The sequence below is a fragment of the Agrilus planipennis genome, unplaced genomic scaffold (assembly GCF_000699045.2).
Source record: "Agrilus planipennis isolate EAB-ADULT unplaced genomic scaffold, Apla_2.0 scaffold113, whole genome shotgun sequence".
NCBI classification, from domain to species: Eukaryota; Metazoa; Arthropoda; class Insecta; order Coleoptera; family Buprestidae; genus Agrilus; species Agrilus planipennis.
In genome coordinates, this window is record NW_020442452.1 from 268,475 (window position 1) to 294,354 (window position 25,880).

Consider the following 25,880-nt stretch of genomic DNA (forward strand, 5'->3'; position numbering starts at 1 on the left):
TATTCTAGTTGTATTCAATTTTAAGGCATTTATTTGTGTAGGTATAGGTAAATATTATTTTTCTTAGTATAGGTAACTCAGTAATTTAACAAAGAGATCGGACCAGGTAGGTCTCACAATATCAGTAATCAATGGAAAACCCAAGTCCGTAGCTACGTCATCACTTCGGAATGTACCGAAGATACCGGAGGGGTGCGTAGTGACGGCGAAGGGGTAATGTGTACGATAGGCGTTGCCTAGTTTGTGTCAACGTTATTTAAACAACGACAATTCAAATTTTCATTATTCGAAATTCAGCAGTCAAAGATTCGATATTCAGCATTCTACATTCAACATTCAATCTAATCGACATTCAAAATTCAGCATTCATCTATCAATTCAAATCAATCAACAAGTATTCAATTATAAACCAACAATATTCAAATACAATCAAATAGTTAATAAGTGTACATAGTGTACTATATTGTACAAAATAAACAACAACCAAAACAAAGTGATTTATTCATCAACAAAATCCGAAAGAATATATGGGGCAGTGAGCGAATACTGCAACCACCGAACAATCTCTGTAACTCATCTCTACATTTTTGAGCTTTTTCTAAATCTACCGATCTTATTGATCGACGAAGCGATTTTTTATTTATTTATTTATATAATTACTTCACCGTGTCACAATAATAATTTATTTGGCATACAATCACTTTGTAATTATATTAAAAGCGATTTTACAGTTTAGGAGAACTTGCCAACAATTTAACTTCAGTTAATTAATAATTTAATAATAAAATAATAATCTTAGCCTACCTTATTAGATAATTGGGGAACATAGAAATGGCAGGATTACAGGGTGAGTGATAACGGTAAGTCGTCCCGCCACCCCACATCTTCGTGATCTTGAATTAGACTTGCGACTGTCGACTTCTTGACTTGACTATCATTATAATTATTGATTTCGTTGTAAGTAGGAGTTAGCTTGAGTTTTAAATAAATAATTTAGATGTACCAACTTTGTACTAGGGACCTAGATATGTAACACCCCCTTCTTAGGGAAAAATCGTCTTAAAGATTTTTGTGAACTTTACCACACTTAATTACATTTCACAAGCACAGGCAACTCAATTACTATCAACCCTCTCAAAAGAATTCATGGCACATTTAAGAAAAATTAACAATTTTAAAACAAACTAATCCTGAAGAGACAATTCCAAATTTAATGATACAATCCATTTTTATGTATAACAACTTAATCTATCACCAAATTTAGACCTTTCGAAATATGATAATTCATTGACCTTATAAAGATGTAACAGATTTAGAACTCCCAGAATTCAAAAACCCTAGTAACTACATAAATAACAGAATCAAAGAACTATCCGTATTGTATGAAAAAGTCAGAAATATAAATTTAGTAAGGAACCAAAAAGCACTAGACAAAAAATTTTTTACCAAAATTGCAAACAAATCCAAAATGACCCCTAAATTTCAGACCGACCAAAATTGACCAGAATGATGACAGAATCGAAGGAATATTAGCAGGATAGACAAAAATTAGGAAAATACCACTTCGTAACATTAGGAGGGTGAGAAAAGACGTTTTGTTGGAGGACGACGAAGAAATTCCTGATCACCTTTCTCCTGAACCCGACACAAGCCGAAACTAAACTTTTTCTACGAAAATTTCGGCAGTACCCTTGTATGTTCTGATTATCATTACTTTACTTACTGTCTTAAGATTACACTATCATGAAAAATAAAATTTCCATTTTTATGTTTACTTATTTAGCAATGGGATATAACTACTTTAATATAATATCGACAGTAGATTATACAATTTAGAGCGATTAGTCGCCAATTTAATTTTTTAATGCAGTTCAATTTCGTTTCTATGACCCTGTCATTTGTTTTTCCCGCATCCTTTAGTATTTCGTCTGTCCTTGTACCTATTATCTAATCCAAAAGAACCTGCTATTGCACCGTCTTTAACTTCACCTACTACTTCTTTGAAGTCTCCCACAACTATTAGGTTTTCCTGCCCTTTCACTAAACTAAATATTCCTTCTTTCTTTGCATAAACCGCTTCTAAGTCTTCATCATTGTAAGATGATGTAGGCATGTAGATCTGCGCTATTACCGTTATTACCGGTTTCGACTTTAATTTAACCATAACTATTTTATCGCTTTTTGTAAATATCTACACTCTGTCCTGCTTTCCTAGGCATTACAATTTCTACCCGCGAATTACCTTCCACTGATCCTGTATGTATTTTTCTAAGACTCCACTCCAGGAGTCTCCAGTTTCTGGCCAACGGACTTCATTAATGCTATGCTATATCTAATTCTAGTCTATTCATTTCAACTTTCAAATTTCCCCCATTGCACTTATTGATGGCATCTACCGAGATTGTCCTCGCCCGGACATCCGAATGGGGGACTAGTTTACATCCAAAGTGCTTTAGCCCATAAGACGCCATCATTTGAGTTCCGTTTGTTTTACTTGGGATATAATGTGGTGGTTTCCCGTTGCCTTCCACATCGCGGTATTGTGCATTAGAGGGCTACATCGATCCCCGCGATCTCTACCACCCTGAGTACTGAAAGAGCTTCTGTCTCTTTAAGGGACTTGTCCTAGTCTAGTTTCTATTTAAGAACCCCCTCCCCGCAAGCCGATCCATCCACTTTAGTTTGTATAAGTCCCGTCGGATCGGCTGAAGTCTTCAATAGAATTTTAATTCTTATTTTTTATTTTGCTTATTTAAGTGTTCAATTATAATTTGAATATAGTAGATTCAATATTCACTTAAATATAAATAAAATTACTTAAAATACAAACACCTCTTACAATTTTCATGTATCAAAATAAACTACTATTGAAAGGAAAACCCCACTAAAAAGAAAATTATTGTTACATTTAGGAATGAAATATTGTAAAACAATCTATGACATGCACAAAAACCAGACATACAAAATTTATGTATTAAATAAAACATTACAATTCTTTTAAGAAAGGGTGTCAATAAGTAAATAAATCGTTGTTTTTTGATATTTCCATTAGAAATTTATGGTATGCTAAAAAGCATTTGAACATCTTAACATTATACTCTCTGGAGCCTCAATCTTGACGTTCCCACAGCTCAGCAAACTACATCGTTGATGCCGACGCTAGTTATGTGGGGCTTGATGGTGTCTTCTCTCACGTACAAGATGGAAAAGAGAGGATTATCGGGTAAAACACTCTCAAAAGCAGAACGAAATTATTGTGTCACTCGTCGACAGAGAGAGTGTGGTTAAAACCCTCGAACATTTCCACAAGTATCTGTATCCTTAAGAACGGATCACGCCTCTCTAAAGTGGCTACATCAATTCAAGAACCCAGAAGGACAGGTTGCACGATGGTTGCAACGACTTCAAGAATATGAGTTTAACCTCCCGGAGACCTTGCGTGGAAAACTGCAAACATTGTTCATCTCCGGAGAAGAAGAACTGAAATTAATCTGTTGTGATCTTACCACCGTCCAGCCTAAGGGATGCTGTGAAGATAAGGTAAGTCAAACAATGAAAAGTTATTGGGCACAGTGGAATTCCATTAACTTAGACCACAGCGTTTTGAAACGATTGTGGAAAAAGTCCAGATGGAACCAGGAACAAGCTTAAAGTGATATTTCCGAAGAAAAGATTTTCGGAAGTCGTAGAAGCAGTCCATGGCCAAAGAAATTTCAGCATTACTTAGACTCTAAGGAAGATACGCGAGCGATTTTCTTGGGCACGGAGTAGAAGCGATGTAGAGCACTGGTGCAGGAAATACCCGTCATGCGTCGCCAGTAAGGGATCGAAGACAAGGAGTCGTGGACGAATGCAGCAGTACAACGTGGGAGTGCCATTTGAGAGAATTTCAGTCGTTATGGCAGGACCATTCCCAATTACAGACTCCGGTAACCGATACATCTTGGTAGTCATGGATCAGCCGATATGGAATGCCATTGGAATTGCAATCCCAGCAAGAACATCACTGAACTAATGGGCATTACTAAACCGAGGACTATGCCCTTACATCAACAGTCTGATAGAATGGTTGAACGATTTAACGCTACTCTAAACCAATTTAAGAAGCGTTGTCAACTAACACCAACATCCATAACGCTGTGCTTACGAAGATACGATTTGAAAGTGACCGCATCAAGACCAAATACGATCGACGAACCAAGTATGCTGTGTTTAATGCAGGTGACAAAGTATGGATATATAATCCATCAAGGCGGAAAGGACGTTGCCCGAAACTACAATAGGCTTGGGATGGTTCATACACCGTTACTCGAAAAATTATAATTTACATTTTCAGTTAGTGAGTTTTTGCAGTTTTCATATTTACATTATTTTTGAATCACTATGTCACTGCTAAAAAAATTGCCCTATTAAGAGCCGAAGAAATATTAATACATTGAAGCTACACAGTAAACGAAAAATTAAAAAACGAATAATTGATAGTAGCGACAGCTCCGAACGATCAGACGAAAGCCGCCTTCGTTCTCCACCATAGGCGTAGAAACGATATTCTTCTACGGGGGGGGGGGGGGGCAAATTTTCAACTAGAACTAACATTAGCAGCTGCTACTTATATATAGTGTAAGGGATAGTTTTCCAATAACTAAGAGTATGATCGCAATAGTCTACAAGGTTTTTGTTCATAAAAGTTTGAGGGTAAAATTTTGTTCATTGAATAACACCAATTTGAAATTGGAAGTAAAAAAGGTTCTATAATGTCATTGTATTTCTCAATTATGTTGTGACAGATACGTACTTGTCAAGATGACGGTGAATGATGTAAAAATAATACGAGTTAATATACCTAATGATACAACATACACAACGACACTATCCAAGCTAAAGCTGAATATATACAGGGTGTCCCAGTTATAATAATTAAAAAAAAAACATGGATTCCTGACACAAAATACAACAAAAAAGTGTCATACAATTTTTCAATCCAGTGACAATTGAGCTCGCAAATCGTCTTTGTAAATTTGAACGTACAATTTGTTTCATTACGGGCCTGGATCTAGGCGACTAACGTCGCTCAGCTGATCTAGTGTGGATGTAACAAGTACCTACCGGGAAGAAGCCGAATGCACTTCCACCTTGTAAAAAAAAGGTAAAAGTGAAAAAGAAATGCGTACCTTTTATAAAAAATGTTTAAATTGTCCGCCATTCGCTTCAATGCAACACTGACAGCGGCGTACCCAGTTGCTGCGAATTTTGGCCCAGATACCGGGAATATTTCGAATTATACGATAGGCATTGGTAATGTAACTCACCACCAACTGACGGTTGAATAAGAACCCTACTAGAATGCACTATCACACTACTAATTGTCCTTATTGTAATAGTCTTTTATGAAATGACCACTAAATAAATAAACTAACACTAACAAACAAGTAAATTCCACAACAATCCAAAGCAAACTGAACAACCTGTTAGAAACTACGACATTATGTGTATTTATTCCAGTCACTTCCAGCAGTGTAATTATACGAGGTTATATCAATATTTAGCTTTTTACATTTAATGAAAACAAAATAACCAACTTGGTCCTTCTGGACACATCCTTGTATTACCCCACGTGGGGTTAATGAGCCCTGCCAGGCAAAACTAACGTTTAACACATGTGAATGGTCAAAGTAGGTCTGCATCTTGTCTCAACTTTTACAACCATAACACATACATTTGTTTTCGTACACTAGTACGTTATGTTACAAACCTTTACCAAACGCTGGGTGGTGAGGGTTGTTTGTGCACCGCTTCTAACTATTCCGTAGTCGTTAAAATTTCTTTTCTATTTAAAATATCATAATACTCGACGTCATGGGCTACATTAGGTCCACTTCAGTTTACGATCATGGGATTTTCGATTGTGATAGATACGTAGTTTTTCTAACATTTTCAGTCATCTAATGGACCTTAACGCGAGTGCATTTTCTTCGGCTGATCCGTAACTTAATACCAAACATAAACAATAACATCACCCCAAAAAGCAGCTGATTCCGACCTACTGAAGGTGAATTTTTCTACGATCAGCTGGCAATCGTAATTAATTTGCGATTGTGCAGGGCCGGCATCAAAACTGTTATAATTTTATAATTTTTTATTTTGTTTCAAAAGTCAAAAGTGTTATAACATTTTATGTTCCAAATGTCCGTAGGAATCTGTGGTATAAATATTAATTATTATAACTGGGACACCCTATATACAGACTTAACTGCACTAGCATCCATGTTGGGGCCTGCTTAGCCTCCGCGTATCCTCAGCCATTGGTACGGCGGCGCGGCCCAGCCATTCAAGGTCTCACTACCTCGCATCAGGGGAACAAAACTCATTGGGCTTTACTCGGGGTTAACCGACCAGTTGACCCTAACTTAGCCAAGCCAAACAGCCACTACCCCTATCACATTAGACAGTCGAATTAGAAACCACCCAAAGATCTAAACAAATGTCAGTTCACATTTTGACCAAAACCAATGGTAGCAATTTACTGTCCTTTACTCCAATACATAAGAAATACTAACAAAGAATTCAACATAAACAACAATATTAAAACGGAACTGCTTCACCTCCACCCACTCTTTATTGGTACAGGTGGCACGGCCCATTCCATGCGACGCTAGCTCAATGCAATGAGCTGTACCCGGCAATCACAAAGGAGAAGGGAGACAACTTGAACTCTCCCCGGGGTGAACCTACCTGTTGACCCTAGTCCTGCCAAGGTCTCCACTGGCCTCCAAGCAAAGCCGCTTCCAAAACTACTTATAACTTGAGATATTAAAATTGATCATCATCCTACAATTAGCACACGTGGCTCTAATGGCTTAAGCTTTTTCCCTCAATTATCTGATAGTGTATTATCTCTAGATTTATTCAATTAAATCACCTATATAAGTTCATGATCAAAACTGACGTAAGCTATCTACCTGTGCTATTAAAGAACTAAGACACTTAGTGCGTAGGGACTCACCTGTATAAAACACTAAATGTAATCCAATAAGATATATATAACAATAATAAAGCCACAACAGTTCACATATACAGCGATTCGTAAAAATTTACTAATAAACGTCTCGACCTGGACTCAATCGAACAGAAACTACCTCAAAAACTACACGTGCACTTTAGAGTTCCGATGGTCCGTTCTTATACAAATGTTTAACGTCATTTCAACCCTCTTAGACAATCATAACAAATCAGCAATATATTAAATCGACATTTAAAAAGCCTACTCTTACACTTTTAACGTTTTAACCTTTTGTTTGAGGCAATTGACGTGCAATTCAATAAGCTAATTAAGTAATACAACACCATTCATTAGAGTACGCCAGTTTGTCACTGTAGAACATTTGTTGTTTGTTGTAATAATGTAACGTGATACTTATTTACGGGTTTGAACCTATAGCCGCTGTAGGGACGACATCTTTGATTTTAAAGAAGATAATTCCTAAAATTCTACAGGCGAAATAGCAGAGAACGTTGACTGCTCTCATGTGATAGTGTGGCATATTTTAAAGCAACAGTTGCTGCATCCTCACAATTTGCAGCGAGTGCCCTACTTGAAGCCCTACTTTAAACTGATTTTCGGTTGCGAGTGGATTTCTGTCAGTGGTTTCGAAAGAAAAGTACTGCAGAGCTTAATTTCTTTCGTAGGATGTTGTTAACAGACAAATTTGTTTCTCGTGGGACGGAATTCTGAATGTCACAATAGTCACTATTCGCATGCTGCGAGTACATTCTTTGCGAATTCAGGAACTGTTTTCAGTAATGTGTGGTGCGAAATTTTTAAAGACTTATGGGACTTTTTACGTGAGAATCTATCGAATGTGCTAGAGGATGTACTGTTGCGACCACAAATGAAACATGTTAAATGCCGGACGTTTTGGGGAATCTTGAAATTTATTATTTTTAAATTACCAATATAACATTTATAAAAATATCACAGACGCTAAACCGACTTCTCAATAAGCTTTGAAAACTAAAATGTTCGAGTTAATAAGGTTAACCGGTGTAACTAATGCTAATAACATGACAGCTGTAGTAATTGCTAATATCTATAAAGTTGTGTAGAAAATCCTAGAAACGGTTGTTTTATGAACAATAAAGAGGACACTTAAAGCTGAAAACGTTAATTCAATTTTTATTCTTCTTCTTCACAAGGTCGTCAGTCTTAAGACTGGTTGGATACCTCCACTCTTTCCTATCCTGCACTAATCTTCGCATTTCCCTAAAGATAGAGCAACTCATATCCTTAACTATTTGCGAACAGTAATCTAATTTAGGTCTATCTCTACCCCTCCTAATTTCCGTTCTGCCTCTAATATGTCTCTGACTAGACCTTCATGCCTGAGAAGGTGTCCTACTAACCTATCTCGTTTATTTCTTATTGACTTCCATTGTCCTCTGTTCTCCTACTCTTTCTAATACCTCTTCATTTCTAACCCTCTCTATCCACGGTATCCTCATCATTCGCCTGTAAAACCACATTTCGAACGCTTTTAACATTCTTTTTTCCGCCGCGCCCACTGTCCATGTTACGCACCCGTACAGCGCCGTGCTCCAAACATACACCTTCAACAACCTCTTTCGAATTTCTAAATTAACCGTTCGCGAGCATAGAAGTGACTTTTTTTTATTGAAGGCGATTAGCATCTCTATAACTGCCTGTTGCTCTTTATACAAACTTAGTATCACTCTTCTATCTTTGTAACTTATTCCTAAATTTTCAAGTCCCATTTAACACTGGTTAAAGCTTTTTCTAAATCTACAAATCCTGTGTACGCCCTCTTTCTTTTTTCTATCGTTTACTCTATTGTTACCCGTAAAGATAGAATGGCCTCCCGCTTTACACTATTTCTTATAAACCCAAATTGATCTTCCCCTAATACTTTCCCACCCTTTTTTTCACCCCCTCTGTACAATTCTAGTTGAGAGTTTTGACGCATGGGAAGTTAAGCTAATTGTTCTAAATGTCTCGCACCTATCCGCACCTCTCTTTTTAGGTATGGTTACTACAACGTTCCGTTTTTAATCTTTTCCCGTATCGTAAATGTGACTAACTAGCTTAAACATACGATATCTAACCTCTTGTCCTGCATGTTTTAGAATTTCCCCCCTGTATCCCATCTAAACCTGCGCCTTATTATTCTTTAAGTTTTTTCATGCTACATCGAACTCTTCTCCCATTGTGGGATAACGTAGCTCATCTATCTTCGCACTATCTTCTTTCTGTAATATATCTCCTAACTCAGCGCCTGCGTATAGGTTCTCTAGGAGAAAGGCGGAAATACAAAAACAGCACAGACGAAGAAGGGCAAAAAAGATATAAGGCTATAAAGTAGGAAATGATTAGGAAGTGTAGGGCAGGTAAGGGACAGTGGATTGATAGGATGTGTAAAGAAGTAGAAGAAAAGTTTGAAGTAGGTAAAACCGATGAGGCTTGTAATATAATTAAAAGGAATTTTAGAGATGTAGGGTATAGTAGTAATAATATAAGAAATAAGGCAGGGGTTATTTTGATAAAAAATCCTCTTTCGATACTACATATTTATGTGAAATACCTATTCTGTTCAACAAAAATTTAATTGTTTTTTTTTAATAAAAATGGACACAAAATTATATAATTCCAATTAATTATCATTACATTATTACAAAATGTTAGTTAGGTTATACACTACTTATTCTTTTCTCTCAACTGCATTTATCCATTTCTTACTTTTTTTTAATTTCCAACTAGCATTGGAAATGCATAAAATTTGCAGTCACCATTTCTGGCGGTATTATTACAATTAACTACACAGCAACTATTATGCCTCCATTTTTAATATTACTTTTTACTTGTTTATTCTGAACGTGAACATGATTTAACGAAAATTTCACAATGATCGCTGTGATCGATTCAGTTGTCCTTACATATACTCATAAAATTAAAATACAAACATTCTTTCATATGAATTTATTCTTTTTTCATTACCACAACTTTGTTTCATTTATAAATTAAAATAAGAGCGTTTTTTTAATATTGTACTTACTCAAAACAATAAGGCCATAAGTACATCTGTTTCTCAAAAAGATAAGTCAAAGGTATACTAAGATGGGGTGATAGCGTTAGTAGTATTCATAAACGCTAAATTATAGTAACATTGTTTTTTTTCGCAACATTTCCTTCTATTTACTGTTAAAGATTTATTAACTAGATACTAAGTATTTACGAAACAAAATTAAAAGAAATATCCTACAGCAAATAATCGAATTGGATCCCATTATTAATTAGGCACAGACAGGCATTTTTAATATTTGAAAGCACCAATGAGGTGATTTTTGAGAAAACTGCTCAGAATGGTGGCATACATTCAAAAATTTTTTATTAAAACTGCCCGCCTGTGTATAGATAAATTATCATTGGATACAATTGGAGCATTTGCTGTAATAGTTATGTTAATCTAAGTTATTTTTTAAATTTTGTTTCGTACCTACACTTAACAGTTAATAAATTGATAATTCTTAGATTTCACATATTGTTAAAAAAGGTTTTTAATCTTCATTCAAACTGTTCATCTCCAACAATATATAAAAGAAATTACTACAAATAACGCTAAAAAATTGGTTTTCTTAAAATAAAGGAGAGAACATGTCCGTACTTAATATTAGTAAAAAAACCTTTCTGCAACTTTTGATTGAAGATTGTTGGAAAATCAGTACGTTTATAACCAGATGGTTGATTTCAAGAGATTAAAAATAGCATTTCTCAAATTATTCTGCAAATTGCTTTTGATACATTATCGATACTGATTCTAAACAAATTTTTTGTAATAGGTGTTATTTACAAATTTAACGCCTGTAGTCACCTACTAAGTTACCTTCTCGATTATAACAATAGTTATCATTTAAGATATTATAACATTTAAGTGTTTATAATTATCGATTATTTTGAAGAGAAGATGTCATGAAACTATAGTAAAGTAACAGGCCAAAATATGTAAGATAGCAAAAATTACAGAAATATATAGTAGAGCATAATACTACATATATTATAATATTCCAATTTCAACTTGTACTATATTTTCCATTTTCAAAAATACCCTTTTTGAAGAATGGGGAAATATTGATTAAAGCCTCCCTGGTAATTGGTTCTCCTAGGGATTGTATTAAAAGCCGTAAATAAGTTTCTAATTGTCGTTTTCTATTTTTTGCAACAGCTTCAGTATTCCTAAATAGTTGCCGAGGTGGAAAAGGAATATTTGACACCTAAATCAAAAGAAAATATAAAAATACAATTAATATGGGTAAATGAAAATTACCTTTTGTCCATATTTACTCTTCATAACGAGGTATAGTTCTCGAAATCTACTGTACCTTCGGTATACAGTCCATTTATCATCAGTTGTGTTTATTTTTACTTCATATTCATAATGAGTTTGATTTCCAGCTCCGCGTAAAATATAATTAGTAATACTGATAATGTTGTCACAGTTATTTTCTAAAACAATGAAAACGTTTTATAGATTAAAATTTCATAACACATACTGGTAGAAACCGACTGAGAAAGTATATTATAGTATTCATGAATAATTTGCAATAAGTCTGGCCTTTCGCGTCGATAATAAACTCCATATCCAGATACTACGGTTTTTATTTAAAGGCGCTATTTTTAGTTCTTCTTTCAGTAAATCACCTATACTACTATTTAGTCCATTCGAATTTAGTAAAATCCCCCTTTACTACTAAAACTCATCAATAAGCTTTATTTCAAGATGTTTTTGAAGAATTATTTTAAAAGTATACAAATCATTATGTGCTCTTTTTAATTTATAAATAAAAAAGCTGCAAACGATTTCTCAATAAATGTATATCCGACGTTACGTACAGCTGCGGTTCGACTGTGCAACATTATTTTTATACAATATACTGTCACCCTGACACGTTTGTAGGCAATCCAACATACATAGTGACAGAGAAGNTTAACGGTTAAAAAACTCCTAAAACAACAAGAAAATTCTAATCCAACTCATAATAGGTTTCAGCTAGAAGCCAATTTATCTTTATTAAAATATTTCAGAAGTAAATTTAGAAATGAACTTCGTAAAAAAATTAAAAAGAAGTCGCGCATTAATAATAGAAATTTAGAGTGGGTGGATTTAGAAAGTTGTTTCAGGAACAGAATAAAGACAGGAAGCATTGTTAATTATAGTATTAAGGAACCAGAAATATTTTTCGAAAAAGCATATAAAAGTTTTTCGATTAAAATTAAGAAAGAATTAAGAAATTCACTTCTAAAAGTAAATGCTATCTTTTATGCCCTATTTATTAAACCGTCAACCGACGAAACAGATATCAAACATTTTTCAACTAAAAATAGCATTATAGACGTGGCAACAAACTTAAAGGAATGGTATAATGTACACATAAAAGATAAAATTTTAAAAATGTTACAAGAGTTTCAAGAACGTCAGAGTGGATGGGCATTGCGTGAAATTTATCAACTTAAAATCAATATAAATTATTACCTACCAATTAATATAGGAAAATCAACATATATAGATTTACCGCCATTCATTAAAAATACAAAAGCTGTTATAAATATTAAAAATAACGATGAATTTTGCTTTTTATGGTCAATTGTTGCTGCGATTCACCCCGCACCCCCTAACAAGAATGTAAATAGACCATCATCATATCCACACTTTAGTACAGTTCTTAAGTATGACAACTTCAATTTCCCCTTTCAACTTGAAGATATCGTCAAATTTGAACAAATGAACAATTTATCGATTAACGTCTTTACTATATTAGATAAAAAAGAAATAGTACCGCTTTGTTTAAGTAAAACTGAATTTACACCACAAATTAATTTACTAATGGTCTCAAGAGTTAATTGTGAAAGTGAAAGTTCTGATGATAATGATGATGAGAAAACAGCAATAGCAGCAGCAGCATTAGACGTCGAATCAGACAGAGTATTTCATTTTGCGTTAATTACTGACCTGTCAAAGTTATTACATAAACAAACGAAGCGACTTCATCACAGAAAATGGTTGTGCCAGCGATGTTTAAATCACTTCAGTTCAAAAGATATTTTGGAAAGACATTCAATCGATTGCAGAAAATTAAATGAGACAAAAATTACTTTACCAAGTGAAAATAATAAATATTTGAAATTTAAAAATTTTAAAAACTACGAACAGGCACCGTTTGCAATTTATGCCGATTTAGAAAGTATACTATTTAAATGTAATGAAAATGTAACTGATAATACAAGCAAAACGCAAAAGGTTCACAAACATGAAGCGTTCAGTATTGCATATTATTTAAAGTGTTCTTACGACGATTCACTTTCCCGATTTAGATTGTATACCGGTGAAGACTGTATTAAATGGTTTATTAAGGAACTTGAGGAAATTGCTTTCGAATTGAAAGACATTTTCTCAAATATTGTTCCTCTGGTGAAACCCTTAACTCGTGAACAACAATATGAATTTATAACGACAACAAATTGTCATGTTTGTTCGAAAAAATTTAAAAATGGTGATTTAAAGATCAAAGATCATTCACACCTGGACGGCAGTTTCCGTGGTGCAGCGCACGTGGGATGTAATTTAAATTACAAAGACAGTCACGTAGTACCTGTAATTTTTCATAACTTGTCCGGCTACGATAGTCATTTTTTAATTAAAGCTCTAAGTGTAGAGTTCAAAGGTAACATTTCTCTATTACCTGTAAACAAGGAAAAATATATTTCTTTTACGAAATATGTACAAAATACCACGATTAACTTCAGATTTCTAGATTCTTTTCGTTTCATGGCTAGTAGTCTCGATAAATTATCATCATTCCTAGATAAAGAACAAAAACTAATAACACGGAAATATTTTCCAAATGACAACGAATTTGAATTGGTACAACGTAAAGGTATTTTTCCATATGAATACATGGACTGTTGGGAAAAATTACATGATACTAAATTACCCCCTAAAGAATGTTTTTTCAGCACGATTAACGACTGTCACGTTTCTCACGAAGACTACGAACATGCTTGCTTAATTTGGGATACATTCAAAATTAATACTTTACAACAATACGCAGAAATATATTTAAAAACAGATGTTTTGCTTCTTGCTGACATTTTTGAAAATTTTCGATTGACTTGTTGGAACACGTACAAACTGGATAGTTTACATTATTATACTGCGCCAGGGCTCGCTTTCGATAGTATGCTAAAACTTACGGGGGTTGAATTAGAACTACTAACTGATATTGATATGATAATGTTCCTAGAACGAGGGATACGTGGGGGTGTCTCGCAGGCGTGTAATAGATATGGAAAAGCAAATAATAAGTACATGGGAAGTAGTTTTAATGCAAATGAACCTATATCATATTTAATGTATTTCGACGTAAATAATCTCTACGGTTATGCGATGTCGTTTCCTTTACCAGAAGGGAAATTTGAATGGGTTGATGATGTCTACTCTATTGTAATTAATGACATTCCCGACGATGGTGAGTACGGTTACATATTTGAAATCGACCTAATTTATCCAGTAAAACTACATAAAAAACATCGTGATTTACCATTACTTCCGGAACATTTAATTCCACCAGCTTCCAATTCAAAAATGCATAAATTAATGACCACACTTTACGATAAGAAAAACTACATTATTCATTATAGGAATTTAAAACAGGCGTTAAATTTAGGTATTGAAATTGAAAAGGTTCATCGTGTATTAAAATTTAAACAATCACCTTGGTTAAAAAAATATGTCGATTTGAATACAAGTTTACGACAGGCGAGCAGAAACGATTTTGAAAAAAATTTCTACAAACTTATGAATAACGCTGTATTTGGTAAGACAATGGAAAACGTACGAAAATATAAGGATGTTAAATTGGTAACAAAATGGTCCGGAAGATATGGTGCAAATTATTATATTTCACAACCAAATTTCCATAGTTGTACGATATTTGATGAAAATATGGTACTTATTGAAATGAAAAGGCTAAATGTTACATTTAACAAGCCAATATACATAGGATTCTGCATACTTGACATTTCAAAAACTATACTATACGACTTTCATTATAATTACATTCAAAACAAATTCTGTGAGAGGGCCAAATTACTTTATACTGACACAGACTCGCTAATATACCAGTTCTTTGTTGACGATATTTATCAACATATAAAACATGATATACATAAATTTGATACATCGGACTATCCACCGAATAATATTTATAATATACCTTTAAAAAATAAAAAAGTCTTGTTAAAGATGAACCTTGTGGTAGGATATTTTCTGAATTCGCCGCTTTGCGATCGAAAATGTACGCCATAAAATTGCATGATGATAATGATAAGGAGGAAAATGATGTGGAAGTTAGGAAAAAGTTTAAAGGTGTTACAGAAGGCAGTATTTAGAAAAATTATATATATATGCATACATATTATGCACATCGGCCTGATCCATCGCGCCGCATGCATTATTGTAGGGATTATTTAACAATGTACATAAGAAATATAAAGTATGCTACTAAAATACGTTTAAAAATGATCGAATATGTTACTGTTTAGCATATAATAAAACTATAATACAGTTAGTGATTAATCACGATTACTTTAGTTTAGCAACTTGAACTTTGAAGAAACATTTAATACAAAAATAGTTTTTAGCGGGGCATACAGGACAACATTAGACAACTTCTTTACTTTTCTGTATAGCATATTTTCGACCCTGTTGTGATAATACTGTTGTATAACATTTCTTACACCTTTTTCTTCTATCTAGTAATTGCAATGTATGTTGAGTTGCATTATTTGCAGCATACGGAGCTTCATCGTTACTATTAGAAACATCTAATAGCTGAATGCAAAGATTTTCGTTGAATGTTGTAATGCTGACATGTTTATCATGGATTTTATTAAATAATAGCGAGGAATTTACAATAGTTGTTTCTATTAGAATTTCATACGCTATTTTATGAAAACATTTTGTTGTTCTGCGCAAAGACGAAGAATAGGCAGACATTTGATCGGAGACATCTGTAAATCATTTAGCAGCGTTGTAATCTACTATAGCTGCTGGTTTCATTCTAGTTCCTTCTCTACCTGGGATAGGAATTAGTTCGTCCCCGTGTTTGGTAGAAAGAAAAAGTATGTCACGTTTATCCTTCCACTTCATGAGTGTGATACCATCTCTCTGTTGCCCATAAATTTCTCCCTTTTTTAATTTTCGTCCTACAACCTCCTTTGGATTCTCTTTCCTATTACTACGTAGAGTTTCAACTAGATGTGTACCATTTTGTTGCAGTTCTTTAGCTAACCCAACACTCGTGTACCAGTTGTCAGTGAACACCACAGAATTTGCCACAGTGTTATAGTTTGACTATTCCTCTCTAAGCATCAGCAAATTTTTATTTTGTGGATGTAACCACCCTTTGTACATAATTTGAATGCCTTTATTCCAAATTTATGTTTTTAACCTTTTATAAATTGAAGAAATGATAGTCTGCCACGAAATAGAAACATACTTTCATGAATACATATGTCTTCACCTGGGATAAATGTGTCCTTGTATTTTTGATTTATTTGATCAACAAAAGGTTGAATTTTATACAGTCTATTTCCTGGTGGACAAATCTCATTGTTTGAGAAATACCACATTTGAAGAAGAATTTCAAACTTACAATTTATTTTGAAACTAAAGTTAATAATATACACGCATCTTACCTATTCCTCGGCAAAATTTTGGAAACGGAATTTTTATACAGAATAGGTCGGCTCCAATAGTCCTTGATAGCTGGTTTTCTATCCAACCCCATCCAAATTAGAATTCAAATAAACTTGTACTTTTCAACTTTATTAGTGGGTGTCCAGTCATTTAGTCTAGATTTTGGGCCTATAGATTCACATGTAATTTTCTGAACAACTTTTTGTTCTGCATAGACATAGTTTGCTCAACCATCGCATCGATAACTTCGTCAACCACAAATTTTTTGTAAAAGTCCACTTCACGTTTGTTACCAAGTTCATCAATAATATGTGAAGAAATTCCGTGCAAAATAGAGAAATTAAAATTTTTATTGTTTCTAACTATAGGCCCCCAACTTGAATTGGATCTGGATTGGCCTCATTGTCAGAGGAGGATATTGAAGGTAAATCAGTATCTTGGTTTCCTGAAGTACCCACTCGTTGTGTATTTCTAGGTTTTTTATTATTTATAAGACGAGGTTTTTTACTACATAGTTCTGAAGAATTGTCAGTGTCACTGGACTAATCTTCCAACTCGTATTCAGGATGATCATCTGAATTAAATAACGGTTCTTCTTCGCTCATATCCCATTTTTCCAATACTTCCTCCATCAATCCATCAAACTCTTGTTGCTCTTTTGACTCTCTTTTCCACATTTTTACTACGAAGCTAACAATAAACAAACTGTACGAAAAATTACCACTGCGAATTTCAAACTACTGGCCGTTACGGATTTGAATTCAAATGGGATTCACATGCATGTAACCGTCAATCACCGGTTATGCATTTGCGTATTTGCCGCCCCGTTCCCTCGCCGTTAACACCCTCGGGGACTATTCATCGCCGCCGCACCGAAAATTGACTGTACATACATAGTATTCACATGGCGTGGAACCTTTAAAGTTAACGTTTTATTTTTACATTCAAGTCAGTAGCATCTCTGTTCATTCTAGAGCTACGCGAATCTACGTGTTATCTCTAGTAAACGTTTAGTACAGGCTATTCATTTGGTCACTGTACTTTACCCCCCGACCACGTGTCAATCCACCCACACATTTCATTCCTCTCATTAGGACCTATTCGATAGCCATATCAGACCATCACCAGACCAAAATTTTGAAGAACGCCGAATAGTAAAATAACCTTGGTTGACAAATTCATTATAGGTTTTTACATCTAAAGTAGATCGCAATTTCATCATATCCTGCAGATAAATATGGGCCAATTTAGCATAATTCTATAATTCTAGTGACCACTTGCTTGAAAATAAGGTAGCATCTCATTTACATTCTTTAAATGTAAGTTGAAGTTAGCTGATCGTTCTGCATGATAAAAATTCAAATACTGAATCCATAGTTGAGCTGTGGGACCATTGTCTTTTAACAAGTTTAAACGAGTATTAAATTTATTAATTGTACTTCTCAAAATAAAATCGGCGGAAAGATCTGTTTCGTGTAAATCTATTCTTTTAAATATATTGTTTAAATGTTGTGTATAGCTGTCACTAAAAGAGCAATCGTCGATTAGTATACCACCAATTGCTACGAAATTTAATAGATGACCTCTGATGGCCCTTGAAAAGGCATGCCCTTGTAAAGCCTTAGTAGCAGAATTTTCAGCAAAAATTAAATTGAAAGCTTCTTCTAAGCCACTCACTTCCATGATATATCCAACTGCACCGAGAAAAGATATAAGGGTATGAAAACCACCTAATCTGACAATTACATTACCAATTTGAAGCATGTACGTCATTATTAGGATCAACTGAAGCAATTATTATACGGGCTTTCCAATATAAAGGTTGATCAAATGTAACAAATGCATGTTTTTGGCTGTTTTCTTCAGCTCTTTTGGCTGTTTCAGTTGACACCGTTAGTATCGTGTCATAATCGCTTGGAGGTGCATTTACAAATTGAAGAGGTGTAATTTTAGATACATCAAATTCCGTTACAAATGAATTTTTCTCTTTATAACCAAGCCATCCCTGCGTACTTTTTGGTGATGTTTTTTTTGCAGTAACCATAAGAAATCAAGCTTAGTTAAACTGAATTTATATTCTTCCATATTTTCGAGGGTAATCTTTTTAGCAGCAATTTTATAAAGGCCACTTAAATTAGTGTTAAAATTTTGAAGAGGTAAAAAGCCGAAGGAATCGCATATACTGTCTGTTTTAGGAATTTTGTTAAATCTTGGAATATTTGAATTTGCTACAACTGCTCTTCATGGAGTAACACTTGCAATACCTCCCATAGCATGAAACGTATTACGCCCATTTATAGTGCAAGTGTTGTGATCAGCATTGTCAAAAATGAATTGTACAAAACAATTTGGCAAAATTTTATAATTCTCAGGGTGTTTAACAATAGATGCTTCAAAAAGCTGAGTTTCATAATAAGTTGCGCAAAGCCCTAAATTAGAAAGACAGGTAATTAAGCTTTCGAAGCATGCTTTCTATGAATCATGGAGTAAATTCCTCATAAAATAGGAGACAAGAACGATCTAGGCCTAATAGAATACATTAAAAAATGAGCTATTGTTAATACCTTATTTTTCAATTTATTACTCTGTGGTACAATGTTTCAGCGAGGTAATTAATATTTCTAAAACTCTAAGTATAGTTGGAGGTATATCAGATTCAAGTTCTGTCATAAGTGTATTTGGTGATTTATAATAAGATAGATCATATTGGACTTTACGAGCATCCTGTAGCATAATGCTGCTGCCTCGTATACTCTCATTCGTTCTTCGTAAGTTTTATTTCTAGCATTATACCACTTTTTATCAATTGTATATCCATCACCTGCGTATGTTATTTGTAAATCCCCTCGAAAAAGTTACATATGACTTGATCGCCTAAATGAGAATTAAGATTAAGATCGTTTTATAAAACGAAACTCCAGACAAACTCCATCGTAATTTTTTAAAATTTCGGAGAGGAAAAATTGACATTCATCTTCGTTTAAAAGGATATGATTTATAACGAAATTAACAGCTTAGGAAGTATCATCTGATATCAGTCGACCAACAGGATATTTAAAATTACCGCGATATAAAGATAAATAACATTCTTTATGATAAAACGCTTTTACATCATTAAACTTTTCTTTTAATGCAGATAATCGTATTAAAATAATTTTTCGGTATTATTTAAAGCCCCACTTTCTAACTGTTTAATCATTTTATTAACAGTTTTAATATTTTCGATAAAGCTTCTTGTAGAGTTTCGCACTCTTGATTTTCGAAGTTAGAATTTTTTGATTAATTTTGCAATGTACGATTAATTAAACGATATGAATATTCCTCGGACGAACATAAGTAGTTCTACAACTATTATAGAACATAATTCCAAAATAGACGAAACAATTTTATATTTTCCATCTTTTCTTTGCTTACTAGCCTTAACAGATGTTTCAATCGCTTTCTGGCCAAGATTTGACGCATTTTCAGGTGTCATTTGTTGACCGCAAATCAAGCATTGTTCTATATATTTGAGAGATGGTAATAAATCTTCACCGCTGCACCCCGTACAGTTACCGTCTATAGTGGCCATTGGTTAGGTAAACAAACTGTAACATATTTTAAATAAAAACTCAGTTTATTACATCAATAATTTTTAAATAAAGACTACGAGTTGGTACTCGTTTGTTATTCCTACTTACTCCAGAGTAATCCTTTTTGTAAAATAAAATTAAATGAAATATAGATACCTTTACTTTTTGAAGATTTTATGGAGTGAGTAGGTACCTAATACATGTAAAAATCGTTTTATAATTAGACACTTACATTATATAACTTACGATGAAATGGTGAATGTATTAATATATTTCAATTTTCACAAAAACAAAAGTAACCAGGTAACTGTAACCCTTTATTCCCACCGCTATCTACGTTGCAATTAGAACAAAAGGTATTAATTAGGAATGAAAAACAATGACACTATTGTTCATATTTTTTTGTGTTATTCCAAATTAAAGAAAAAGGCTTAATCCCATGAATATTTTCTGAGCTATTTTCACCGCGATTTCCAACTACGTTGCGTCGTTCGGAATTACTAATCACTTTAGGTAGGTCTTTTAGCAATAACAAAAAATTACTACTTTTTTAAAAACAATAATACAAAATATAAATATTTGTCTATCGAATGACGCCAAATTCATTAAAAACAATTAATCTGTGATGTGTAAAAAAAAATATGTTAACTCGGTTCCTATTAGTCGTAGGAGATTCGTTTTGCTCTTTTAATGTTTGTTTTGAAGTTACTTTTTCATATTCCTTGGTTAAAAATTCGTACGCTACGTAGAAGTCACTCCAGCTCTCTCTGTTCATTCTATAGCTACGGGAATCTACATGTTCGGTATTTTCGTATGTGTAGTTGCAAAATTGTTCCATTTCATGTGAAATCTCTAATAAAAGTNGTAATAGTTATGTTAATCTAAGTTATTTTTTAAATTTTGTTTCGTACCTACACTTAACAGTTAATAAATTGATAATTCTTAGATTTCACATATTGTTAAAAAAGGTTTTTAATCTTCATTCAAACTGTTCATCTCCAACAATATATAAAAGAAATTACTACAAATAACGCTAAAAAATTGGTTTTCTTAAAATAAAGGAGAGAACATGTCCGTACTTAATATTAGTAAAAAAACCTTTCTGCAACTTTTGATTGAAGATTGTTGGAAAATCAGTACGTTTATAACCAGATGGTTGATTTCAAGAGATTAAAAATAGCATTTCTCAAATTATTCTGCAAATTGCTTTTGATACATTATCGATACTGATTCTAAACAAATTTTTTGTAATAGGTGTTATTTACAAATTTAACGCCTGTAGTCACCTACTAAGTTACCTTCTCGATTATAACAATAGTTATCATTTAAGATATTATAACATTTAAGTGTTTATAATTATCGATTATTTTGAAGAGAAGATGTCATGAAACTATAGTAAAGTAACAGGCCAAAATATGTAAGATAGCAAAAATTACAGAAATATATAGTAGAGCATAATACTACATATATTATAATATTCCAATTTCAACTTGTACTATATTTTCCATTTTCAAAAATACCCTTTTTGAAGAATGGGGAAATATTGATTAAAGCCTCCCTGGTAATTGGTTCTCCTAGGGATTGTATTAAAAGCCGTAAATAAGTTTCTAATTGTCGTTTTCTATTTTTTGCAACAGCTTCAGTATTCCTAAATAGTTGCCGAGGTGGAAAAGGAATATTTGACACCTAAATCAAAAGAAAATATAAAAATACAATTAATATGGGTAAATGAAAATTACCTTTTGTCCATATTTACTCTTCATAACGAGGTATAGTTCTCGAAATCTACTGTACCTTCGGTATACAGTCCATTTATCATCAGTTGTGTTTATTTTTACTTCATATTCATAATGAGTTTGATTTCCAGCTCCGCGTAAAATATAATTAGTAATACTGATAATGTTGTCACAGTTATTTTCTAAAACAATGAAAACGTTTTATAGATTAAAATTTCATAACACATACTGGTAGAAACCGACTGAGAAAGTATATTATAGTATTCATGAATAATTTGCAATAAGTCTGGCCTTTCGCGTCGATAATAAACTCCATATCCAGATACTACGGTTTTTATTTAAAGGCGCTATTTTTAGTTCTTCTTTCAGTAAATCACCTATACTACTATTTAGTCCATTCGAATTTAGTAAAATCCCCCTTTACTACTAAAACTCATCAATAAGCTTTATTTCAAGATGTTTTTGAAGAATTATTTTAAAAGTATACAAATCATTATGTGCTCTTTTTAATTTATAAATAAAAAAGCTGCAAACGATTTCTCAATAAATGTATATCCGACGTTACGTACAGCTGCGGTTCGACTGTGCAACATTATTTTTATACAATATACTGTCACCCTGACACGTTTGTAGGCAATCCAACATACATAGTGACAGAGAAGATCAGATTTTCTAGACGTCATATTCTGGATCATTCTATAAATAGTTGCCGAGAGTTAGTTAGCACGAGTTCGAGTTAGGTGGCGATATAAACCGAAGCGACAAAGTGTGCGAAATAGTGGTGAATTAAGAATAGTAGTGACATGAAAATAAAAGTAGTAATAGTGCGAAAAGGTATTTAATTACGTGACAATACATTTGCAACGTTTTTGCCTAGGGGGTTTCACAAAATTTCCCGCACACAACAAAGGCTATTTTTCGTATTGGGGCCGATAGCCAAAACATAAAGCACACTTTCACTCTTATCAGTTTTCACATTTCTTTCTCCCCTCCCCCGTTGACACTTGACGCCCTATTACACTTCTGGGTGTTTGTCTTCAACGGGATGTATGACGAGCTTCCTTAGAAATCAGCTCAAGCAAACCCTGAAATATTAGTTTCTCTATTCTACACCTGACTGGGTCTCACTTGCCGATCTGAAACTATTTAGGACGTGATTGCATTTAGATGGGGAATCTCCTGATATGATCTCTTTCAGAAGTATTATGGAGTGTTCATCGATTACCGAAAATAGTAATTGTTTGGAATGTTCTAACAGATTTGTTGTAAATATCTCTTTTCTAGAATGTTCAAAATATATCTGTTTTACCCAAACTTCTGTCCGCTCCAGAGTTAAAACGCCTCAGGTCATTTTGTATCACAACACTAGTGTTTACAGTAGTCTCCAAAGTGTTATTAATCAACATACCTTTTTGTGTATTTTGTTCAAAATCAACCTTTGCCTTTATTTAGTGAAACTACTTTGAACAAGAACAAAGGTGTATTGTTGATTCGACGAAAGAATAATTAGGCATTTAATCATGTGGTATTATCAGAAACAATCACAGATAATTATATGTTCCATCGAAGTTACTACCAGAAATTTTGTATCTTGTCACCAAAACACCGTCTGCAATGATACTTTGTAACCTCCACAGAAACTGGTGAATTGAACGTAGTATCAACATCGAGTAAACCAAGATATTCTTTCTTAATCACATAAATCATAATTATAAATCTTTTCTGAGATACTACTAATCCTTCATTCTAAATATTCAAATTCTCCATTATGTTTAGAAGTATACATGTATTTTATTTCATCGCCACGCTCGGCAAACGCCACACCGATTTGCAATACGATTCATTATTTAATTATTATTTTCCTGGTTTTCTCAGTTTTCACTGGTTAACATTGAGCAAGTGAAGACGGGCTAATGCCAAAGAACCTCACTCACATCTTTTGGGATATGATATAGAAACCAATTTTCTGTTCTTAAATTTTAAGAGCTAACTTCTTTCCCTGAAATATGATTGGTGATTATTAAAAACTTTGCTTGTAATTTAACCTGTTGTTTCTTGAAAAAGGGGATATGTCAGTACTGTTAAGAAATCAGCGTACTATTCCGCATGTATCAAGGATTACTGATTTCTGCAGACTTATGTACAGATGCTTATGCAGTTTCAACCCTGCTAGGCTAGCGTGTAATGTTTTGGGTATAACGCCTATTGATGGTATTATTTTTCTGTTTTTTTTTATTGTTCTGATTCCACATTTCTTTTATTTCATCAGCCAAAGGAATATATTTTTGAATTTTCTCAATTTTATGTTTAAGATTTTCAATGTTTGGTACAGCAACATCGATTAGGTAGGTTGTTTTAGTTTCTTTGATGGTCAGTGTGATATCAGGTCTGTTATGATTAATTGTTTTGTCTGTAATTATGTTTCAATCCCAATAAAGCTTGGCTAAGTGGTTTTCTAATAGTCCAGTCGGTAGACAATTTTCCCGACATAAATTTGTTACCAGACGGGGAAAAGTTAAGCATCACTGTATATTTTTAAACATCGAAAAAGTGTGCGTTAACAAATGGAGGAGATCGAAAGTTGGTAAAAACCAGGTTTTTAGATCTAGGAGGCGAGTTATGCCTTATAGGAAGAAAAGTTTCAAATAACAATTGTGGATAAATTAAAAACCTTCAATTTGAACTGCGGTATGATCAATTTTGTCGATTGGTTATTGCACAAATCCCAAATCGTCAAAAATTGTCATTTCTTATATATTGATTGTTTATTGCAAAAATGACTTTTTTAGTGATTTGTTAATTGTTTATCCCAACAGACATGGATAGTTATTGACGTAACTTTTTTTTTAGTAAACATTTTTAGGTACACATAGGTTCAATCTCTTCGTAAAGGTGGAGTTCTTCATATCCCGTTAGGGGCAAATCGAAAAATTATTTTTATCCCCTTATTTGTTGCTGTAAACAAGGGGATCATTTTTATTTATAAACAATTAGAGCTGGAGCGACTCCTACGTAACGTACGAATTTTTAACCAAAGAATATGAAAGAGTAAACTCGAAACAAACATTAAAAGAGCAAACGAATAGGAATAGGAACTGAGTTAACATCTTTCTTTTTTAAACATCACAAAATAATTGTTTTTAATTATTAAGAAATGAATTTGGCGTCATTCGATAGACAAATACTTATATTTTGTATTATTGTTTTTAAAAAAGAAGTAATTTTTTTGTTATTGCTTAAAGACCTATCTAATGTGATCAGTAATTCCGGACGACGCAACGTAGTTAGCGGTGTAAATAAAACATTCGAGGCTGACGCTGACGTCAATCGGAGAAAATTGTCGTTTCTTTGAAAATTTTCATCGGATTGAGCTGTTTTTCTTTTTAATCTGGGATAACACAAAAAATTAGTAAACAGTGGTATAATTGGTTTTCAATTTATAATAAAGATGAATAATTTATTATTTATATTGTTTACTTATTTTATTTTCCGAACAAATATCATTTTTATAAAACGATGAATACGATAAAAATAAAGATACTAAGAAAGTTCAAAAATGAATAATGTAATACAATTTAGTTTATATGTAACTAGTTATATGATCAAAAATAATATAATTTAAGAAAGTATAAAACTACAACCACAGCACCTGCCTTTTTATTATACGTAGCCTAACATAACTCAACCTAACCTAGCCTAATCTTACATTTATATTATAAGTAATTTAATTTAAGAAAGCCTCATCTTTTTATTTGTATGTGACACAACTGCTTCATGTTCCGGTCTATTATTTACTAATGTTTCGTTAA

At 33.2% G+C, this 25,880-nt stretch overlaps 2 protein-coding genes across 4 annotated transcripts in view; both read right to left on the bottom strand.

The window, feature by feature from the left end:
• Positions 1–9,564: 9,564 nt before the first annotated feature.
• LOC112906433 (kinesin-like protein Klp98A) lies at positions 9,565–20,904 on the bottom strand. Of its 2 annotated transcripts, XR_003232339.1 has the most exons (4): positions 20,568–20,904; positions 20,178–20,350; positions 11,334–11,512; positions 9,565–11,280 (listed from the first exon to the last, which is right to left on the bottom strand). XR_003232339.1 is itself a non-coding variant. In XM_025980549.1 (3 exons), exons 1-3 carry the CDS (start codon positions 20,332–20,334, stop codon positions 11,080–11,082), a joined length of 537 nt encoding a protein of 178 aa, XP_025836334.1. In that variant the 5' UTR covers positions 20,335–20,415; the 3' UTR covers positions 9,565–11,079. The 2 variants fall into 2 exon arrangements, 1 of the variants encoding a protein (XP_025836334.1); XM_025980549.1 differs by lacking the exon at positions 20,568–20,904 and having other exon boundaries at positions 20,178–20,415.
• A 329-nt stretch (positions 20,905–21,233) lies between these two features.
• Positions 21,234–25,880, bottom strand: part of LOC108737016 (kinesin-like protein Klp98A) — a 22,170-nt gene continuing 17,523 nt past the window's right edge. For both annotated transcript variants that reach the window (XM_025980547.1, XM_025980546.1), the window contains exons 4-5: positions 22,075–22,253; positions 21,234–22,021 (exon numbers count right to left, since the gene is read on the bottom strand). In XM_025980547.1, the coding sequence (XP_025836332.1) occupies positions 21,821–22,021; positions 22,075–22,253 (380 nt within the window). In that variant the 3' untranslated portion in view covers positions 21,234–21,820. The remainder of the gene's footprint in view (positions 22,022–22,074; positions 22,254–25,880) is intronic.

Excerpts from the sequence above, each read along its gene's own strand:
- LOC112906433 (XM_025980549.1), bottom strand. The coding sequence starts at position 20,334 with ATGGCCACTATAGACGGTAACTGTACGGGGTGCAGCGGTGAAGATTTA. Across the intron at positions 11,513-20,177 it reads TGAAACATCTGTTAAGGCTA|AAAATAACTGTGACAACATT; the intron begins GTAAGCAAAGAA and ends TCATTGTTTTAG. Across the intron at positions 11,281-11,333 it reads AGAGTAAATATGGACAAAAG|GTGTCAAATATTCCTTTTCC; the intron begins GTAATTTTCATT and ends CTTTTGATTTAG.